Source organism: Pinus tabuliformis, chromosome X (assembly GCF_031772625.1).
Source record: "Pinus tabuliformis cultivar Carrire ecotype Pingquan chromosome X, CPIR1, whole genome shotgun sequence".
Lineage (NCBI taxonomy): Eukaryota > Viridiplantae > Streptophyta > Pinopsida > Pinales > Pinaceae > Pinus > Pinus tabuliformis.
The window spans coordinates 1,316,825,702-1,316,833,258 of NC_142308.1; the positions used below are offsets into that span (position 1 = coordinate 1,316,825,702).

The 7,557-nt window shown below is 34.8% G+C and overlaps 1 protein-coding gene across 1 annotated transcript; it reads right to left on the bottom strand.

Annotated features, from left to right (window-relative positions):
- Positions 1-4,593: 4,593 nt before the first annotated feature.
- On the bottom strand, positions 4,594-6,136 carry LOC149144937 (uncharacterized). The gene is made up of 3 exons (XM_089452868.1): positions 5,454-6,136; positions 5,284-5,357; positions 4,594-5,048 (listed from the first exon to the last, which is right to left on the bottom strand). Exons 1-3 carry the CDS (start codon positions 5,620-5,622, stop codon positions 4,791-4,793), a joined length of 501 nt encoding a protein of 166 aa, XP_089308994.1. The 5' UTR covers positions 5,623-6,136; the 3' UTR covers positions 4,594-4,790.
- Between the last annotated feature and the right edge of the window lie 1,421 nt (positions 6,137-7,557).

A 7,557-nucleotide genomic window follows, 5' to 3' on the forward strand; every position in this document is an offset into this window, starting at 1 on the left:
TCTGCATATAAAATGCATAATCTCATCTATCCCAGGAATTTCAATTAGCTGGCTAGTTGAACCTTCAACACATTAAGGTTTAAGGCCCCTTAATTAAATATCATGTGGAACGAGTTAATCACTAACCCTAGTCTGACTCTTAGTTAATCCTTTAATGTGGAACCTTATATTTCAACCCTTTAACGTTTATAACACCCTTCGTTAATTCTTTATCCGTGCATATTAGCCAAACCCCACTCTACGTGACAATTGATCATATATCACAATCACAGAGTTTCAAAGGACTCAATAGAATGTGCATTCAGAACTCCCGATTTGCGATATGCGATTTCCCTTTTCCACTGTTGATTTCATCGACCAGATCAACGACTGTCGCAATATCGCATCACACCAACATGCGACTTCATTGCATTCCTAAGACTCCTCCTCTCACATGTGATATGTGATAACACAACCGGACTCCAAATAAAATAAAACCACACCTATAACCTTCTCGGGTCTGCTCTCCACAAATCTTATCACTTTAATCTCCACCATCGATCTTATGTTTAATCCGATGGTTGATGTCTTCCCCAATCAAAAGACTGCTTGGTGATCCTACACCATAGATCAAAACCCATTTGATCCGATCGTCCACAACAATATCTTACGGACCACTTACATGAAGTTTAACCGGCCTTATGGAGCTGATAAGGATTATACAACCTTAATCTATAAATGTTCGGGTCCACCCTTGACGTTAAAGTCTGATCTCTTTATGGCGTGATATCCATTGGATGATGGACGCCATCAAATTCTATAGTCTGCGGCCCTTCAACTAGCATGCAAGTTAATTATAGGCTTGATACCATAGTTGACTGTGACGTAACCATTGATTTTTGCGATTGATGGCTAAGATCAATTGCTAGCCTTCAACCGCGATCAAGGCACCCTTACACTCCTATTCCATGTGCAGTTGTTGATCACCATCGATCTACCAGATTTTCCGATCTGATGGTCCACATCAATTCCCGCGATTCACCTTCCATAAGTACTTGGACTTTAATTTCTGCCGTTCATTTCTTTCTCTTATGTTGTATAACTTAATCTTGGTCGCCCATCGCCTTCAACCTCGTTCATTGATCTTTAGATCCAATGACTCCTGTGCCTCGTTACCTCGTTCCTTCATCCTTCTCTTTACTTTATTTTTTATGTCGTTCCTTCAATGTTCTTCTATGGTTTCGATTTTCTTCCGATTTTGGTCCTTTCCTGTTCTACCACATAACTCTTTCTTGAGCTTAACTCTGTGTACCCTTTAACCATTGTCACTCTCAAACTTTACTTTGATCCTTCAATCAGATCCAACGATTTGACACAATCCTTCATCCTCACTTCTTTCTGTGTTCTGCCCGAACTCGGCCTGCATACATATACTCTGCAGAACCTCTAATTCACACATAATTTATCATTTAGTACTCAAACGACACACTTACACAATTTATGAATTGAATCTCTGTATATACATATATAAACAAATTATTATGTAATGAGACTCTGTCTCTTTGGCCTGATTTTCTCATCAATGGCCTCTGTTTTCCTACCTGCCATAGGTTTACAATCAAACCTATCTAACTCTCGACTTGTTTGACTAACTAGCTAACCCCTGACTATGCCTTTTAAGCTTACATTTATACAAAAGGATCCTGCAACCAATTCCTGGTTTAGATCCATAATCTTCTCAACAAAATCCTAAAGTCTCTTCCTTATCTCTAAGGATCCTCTATAGTCCACAAAATCATGAACTAACTCCTAATCTAAGTTTTACAATTAATTCTCAAATCTCTCAATATCTCAACTATCCTGATTCTGTCATGTTGCATTCAAGAATATTTACTAATATGCCTCGCTATACTTAATTAAATCCCTATTCTAGCTTCTCTCATTAAAATCACTCAAAACCTTAATAATTACGTTAACCTAGGAAACCAACTTTGTTGAAAACACAAGACCCCTATGTCTACTAAAATACAATGATATTATTGAGCTGAATACTCCTGCATCACAACTCAACTCTATGAATTACGAAGTGCTCAATAGTGAAATCCATAAGATGAAAATAACTTGAAAAATATTTGGGACATTGTTTTCCTTTTCTTAATGGTTTACGTTAAATTAACTTAAGAAGGAGCTAGGAAATTACTTTTTTCTACCCATTTTCCTTACTAGAATGGTTAAATCTGAAAATAAATTTTGAATCCATGATATTGTTTTCTTCGGCTCATTAGCTTATTTTCTTCGCTTAAAACATTAGTTTATTTTCTTATGTTAAAATGTTGCCAGATAATTTGGAAAGAAGTCTACAATCATTATATTATTATTTTCCTGGCTTAAAACATTGGCTTATTTTTTTACCTTAAAATGTTGCAAGATAATTTGGAAAAGTCTACGATCATTATAGTTAGGTTATTCTGTAGATTATTTGTCACTTCCCTCGTGAAAAAGTATAACTTTTTCTTCATTGCCTATTCTATAAGAAACCTATACATGCTTACATTGAATAAATCTTGATATGTATATGAGAAAGAGAATGTCTCCATTTACCTATTTCAACTATTGAAATCAAGTGCCTCCCCTAAGCATGGTTCTTAATTCTCACCATTATATTTTTAAAAATAATATTTGTTTTTATTATTGAGAAATGTATATGAAATATTTTAACTTAATTGATTTCTCATAAAATTTATATTTAATTTATTTTTCACAAAATACACTGTTTTATGTAATCATTTGTTTTTTAAAGTTTGGTAAGAATTACATTTTTATTATCTCTAACTTCTCACCCCAATTGGGGATAGTACAAGATTTGAACTCAAAATTTCTGGTTCAGAAAGACTTCATTTCCATGACTATTGCCAATTAAACTACTCTAAAAAAACATAATAATTTATTTTTCATTTGATTCATTAAGTAAAATTAATTATGACAGAAATATATATTTTAATTTATTAACTTCCTAAAATTATATAATATTTTAAAAAACTAATTCTACTATTAAATCTGTAATTTGTAATCAAAATTCTAACAGCCTACCACCGTGACTGCATCGTATATTTCCAAAATTATGTATCATCCTTGGGTTTTAATTGTCTCATATAAAAAGGAAAATACTTAAAAAAAAATTATAACACGAAAATTATAAATTCTTTAAAAACAGATTTGATAACCTACAACTTGTCCGAGTATTAAATTTTTTGTAATTTATTATTTAAATTATAATTTTAAATAAAATATAAATTTAACTTTTAAGAAATTTACAAATTTAACCGATCCAAACTATTATCTCACCCATTTCTAACCAAATATTAGGCGATAATTTGACAAGAACATCTGACAAAACCTCGAAGTCACATCATTCAGACTACTGTGATCAAAATTACTTTTACAGTCTGTACAGTCCGGTGGAGACAAGTACTTCAAAGTGCAATGCCCAAAACTTACCAATATATAATTATAACGCATAAATGATTGAAATGGCCCCATGTAAACAAACGAGGCATGAACATTTATATTGCGTGATCTATCACTATGAGGCTGAAACAACAACGTCGGAGAGAAAAATTAATATTAATGTGGTGCTTACTGTTCTTCTCGTATAGATTGATGCAGATGATACAGTAGTATACAGAAGCATAGATGTATTAACATTTAAACTCCACAGTAGCATTTAGAGTTATCCCCTAGTAGTATACAGAGGCGCTGGTGTATTAACATTTAAACTCCACTGTGGACACTTATTCCCTCTGCACAGTGTCAGTTTTCGTCCAGTGTCCGGAAATTTTATCCTGAAATTATCAATGCAGTATTCTATCCATTATGAGACTTTCACTTTTATGAATTTGGAATCAAAGGATTAGAAAGAGTGAAATTAGTCCATCCAATCACACTAAAACATTGTTGATAAACCTCGGAAATGCACTCACATAGTTATTGAACATTTTAACCATGAAGGGACTGGATATTAGTCATCGCTATGATACATCCAACATAACCGTCGATTGGTTGAAGGTTGGGATGGATTATGCGTTTATGCGTTTAGATAATGAGAGAGGCGTTACATAAAGGCACTTCCACCCTTTCTCATGGCTGCAGGGCTAGCCTGGTTATTATGTCTGGTTTATTTCGTTAAGTGAAATTGTTTGTAATTAAAGATATGGATAAAACTAAAAAATAAATTTAACAGGTATACTTCTCTTTAATGGGTTAATGTAGTGATATGAAGTTTTTGTGAAGTGTGTGAAGTTTGGTTTAGCTCTGCAGGAGCCCGGTCCAGTTGCTAATTCATATAGATTAATTCATATAGATAAAAAAAAAAAATGCAAATTCCTCTAGATAAAAAATAGATGAAGATGCATTTTGCAGGTTAGATTATTATGCACGTTATTAAAGAAGTGATATGATGAAATCCCAAGAACAGTTCATGGACAAAGTCTCTCTGCAGAGTTTGTGATAAAAAGGAAATCGACCAAGGGCGTTACATATTAGCAGCGGTTTCAGCCGCTTTGTAATTACATCCACAGGAACCTCCCATACATCATTATGTCAATATATGTATTGACATTTGCGTACTAAAACATAATTAAACTAGCAGGACTTCTATAAGTTGGTACATACTTTGCATTTCAATATTAGTGCCGATCATTTGATCTTGAAAGCGATCTACACATATAGTATCATAAAGCCCAGGCTGCAGCGTTCCTCACTACGTTCTGAAGAATCAATGGCTGTGGCATGAAATCTAAATTGAAATTGATCTATGGAATGTAAAGTCTTTTTCCACATCGGCACCTCCAAACTTCAGGGTAGTATTCCATAGGAGCTGTATGGCCTTTTGGATTAATCGGAACAAGTACGCTTACACACAAAGAGGTGCATTTACCGCATTTAGAAATGCACTGCGGCGGTGACGATCCTGCTCCTCTAGACAATATTGTTCTTCTTCCATGAATCCTTCTGCCTATCTTTGTCACAGCTTCCATTAAATGGAGATCACCCCTCATAATTTCTGTAGCCTGCAAAACACATAAGCTTAAGTTTTCATGCTATGTTGAGAGCTTCTTATATTGTTTTATGTTTTTGAGGTGTTGGACATTTAGGGTTAACATTTTACCAATCTTTAAAGAAGTTTTCTCCTGTAATGGATACCTCAACCTCACAATTTATTATGAACTACATCCTAAGTTTTTATTTTTTATATTTTTCACACATCAAATAAACGGGAATAAATGGCATCAACAATGAACAAACCTCACGAAAATCGAACCCCGGCTGATCCCAATTATGAGCAAGCTGTGGCGGCAGGACGATACTATGTTCTGAGCCTGCAGAAACAAAAGCATTAATATTCTAATACCAACCTACATTATACTTCGACGAAGTTAGTCCTAATCTCTAACTTCTATATACCAATTAATTACCTTGAATGGCTGCAACTTGTAATCCATGCATAGCAAGATAATATATGGCCATAATTCCACATAAATAAATGCAAAGTTTGTGCCATTGACGTTTGAATTTGAAAATCTTCAACATTATGATGTCAATTTTCCTGCTACCAGCTTCAAGCTTAGCATGTCTGATCTCCATTCGCCGCACATTTATTTCGAAACACTGAAGCAAATTTCGGAGACCTTAGAAAACAGTAAAGGGCTTTTACACTTTTGTTTCATTCACGGTCAGTTTCTGCGCAGCAGGCCGGAGTACTACAAATATTCAGCCGAATTTCTGACGACACGATACAGTAAAGAAAATGGCAGTCCGGCCTCTGGAATTCCTCTAAACTTCCACCTTATCCGTTCCCGACGACTATACTTGAGTAAACTCGCTTTGCCCTCACAGTATTCGGTTCGAATGGGCTGTTTTCCTTGATTCACCTAATCCTTATAACTGAACTGACAGTTGAATGCACAACACCGTTCAGACATGAAATTAGGGTTTGCAAGGCTGGATCTTCATTGATGAAGAGAGCGAGCAAGGATGCAGCATGCCCTCCGCCTATGCAGCGGGGACTCAGTAGCTGGATGCTCCATTGTCTGCGGGATACCGACAAAACATCGCTGGAGTCAACATGGGTTATACGAGTGTAATTGTCTCTGCTATCAAGACAACCCCGAATGCGGAATATGCACAAACTAAGGACAACGTTGAGCCATATATAGGAAGTTCCATAAAAAAACTTAACGCGTGCCATGCGTTCGAAACCAAATTAGTTTCGTTTTAACATGTTGAAATAAAAACTTGGTGAACCCGTGACCTCAGTTTTTGTTGAAACCTTTTGTGACTGAGTCAATGGTTCTTAGCTCGATGGGTTGAAATAGGGTTTTCTATCTCATTCATCTGAGTTTAAGTTTTAGGTGACATGGCTCGTCACTTTAGAGTTTCATTAGTCTCAGTCTTAGGTGACATGGTCCGATATAGTAGGGTTTCATTGAGTCTCTGATCTAGGTTCAGGTTCTAGTTCTAGTTTGAGTTTTAGATTTAGATGGTCTAGGTTATAGTAGGGTTTCATTTAGTCTCTGATCTAGGTTCTAGTTCTAGTTTTAGTTTTAGGTGACATTCTCCGTTATAACAGGGTTTCATTGAGTCTCCGAAATTTAGATAAACTTATGGTATATGTAGCTTGCTACTTTTAGACAGTGAAATATCTATAATAAACTATTTATAAATCAACGTTTTTTAAGATGCACAATTTTAACAGATACATATACAATTTAATCACTTCTACATTACAGGAGGGAAATTGTACATATGGAGAAATTTAACACCGTTATCCCCCTTTCTCATAGACTTACGTTTCAAGATAAAGCCTAAGCTAGGGCCAATGACACTATCAGCTTTCACTGTGAACAGGCAAGTTGCAACAGCTGGTGGTATGTGACAAGGGAAATTGTTTTTTTGTTACACACATCAAATTGAAAGACAGATTTAGATAAGGTGTCTGATTGCATTTCATATAAATATATTATTTAATAATGATTAATTTCATTTTTTCGAAGATGTTTTGTATTTTTTAGTCTTCACATTTGCATTCTCTTAAAACTTTTCACTCTCATTTTCAAAAGTATAATACATTTGCCTATAGAATAAATTTCCAACATTATATTATATTTCTAAATACGCTCCTAAACTACACTATAAAAGTAATACATAAATTGTAAATGTAACGGATTTTGATATTCTTAACCCCATTTTCTCTCCGCAGCTAAGTCGTGCCCTACCGATTATTTTGGACATAGTCAATGTGTCGGCAGTTATCAATTGTCAATTTCTGTTTTGAATAGGAAACGCGGCTGCAGCAAAACCAGTGCAAATTGTATTTGTAATCATAACTGTTTGCTTTTAAATATCAATGTAGATTTATTTTATTATATCATATGGTGTCGAAGACACTTTATTAGTGTAGATTTATCTTATCTTATCGGCGGGGATTTAGATGTGAATCCAATTGGTTTTCTTTAATATTCTCTTGACTTCCACATTCATGTTTATGTAATATTTCTTGGATGCCCATTCTCATAATGG

What these genes read in the sequence shown, in the direction of transcription:
- LOC149144937 (XM_089452868.1), bottom strand. Translation starts at nt 5,622, where the DNA reads ATGGAGATCAGACATGCTAAGCTTGAAGCTGGTAGCAGGAAAATTGAC. An exon ending in ACAAGTTGCAGCCATTCAAG is followed by an intron (nt 5,358 to 5,453) that starts GTAATTAATTGG and finishes TTGTTTCTGCAG; the next exon opens with GCTCAGAACATAGTATCGTC. An exon ending in CGGGGTTCGATTTTCGTGAG is followed by an intron (nt 5,049 to 5,283) that starts GTTTGTTCATTG and finishes TGTGTTTTGCAG; the next exon opens with GCTACAGAAATTATGAGGGG.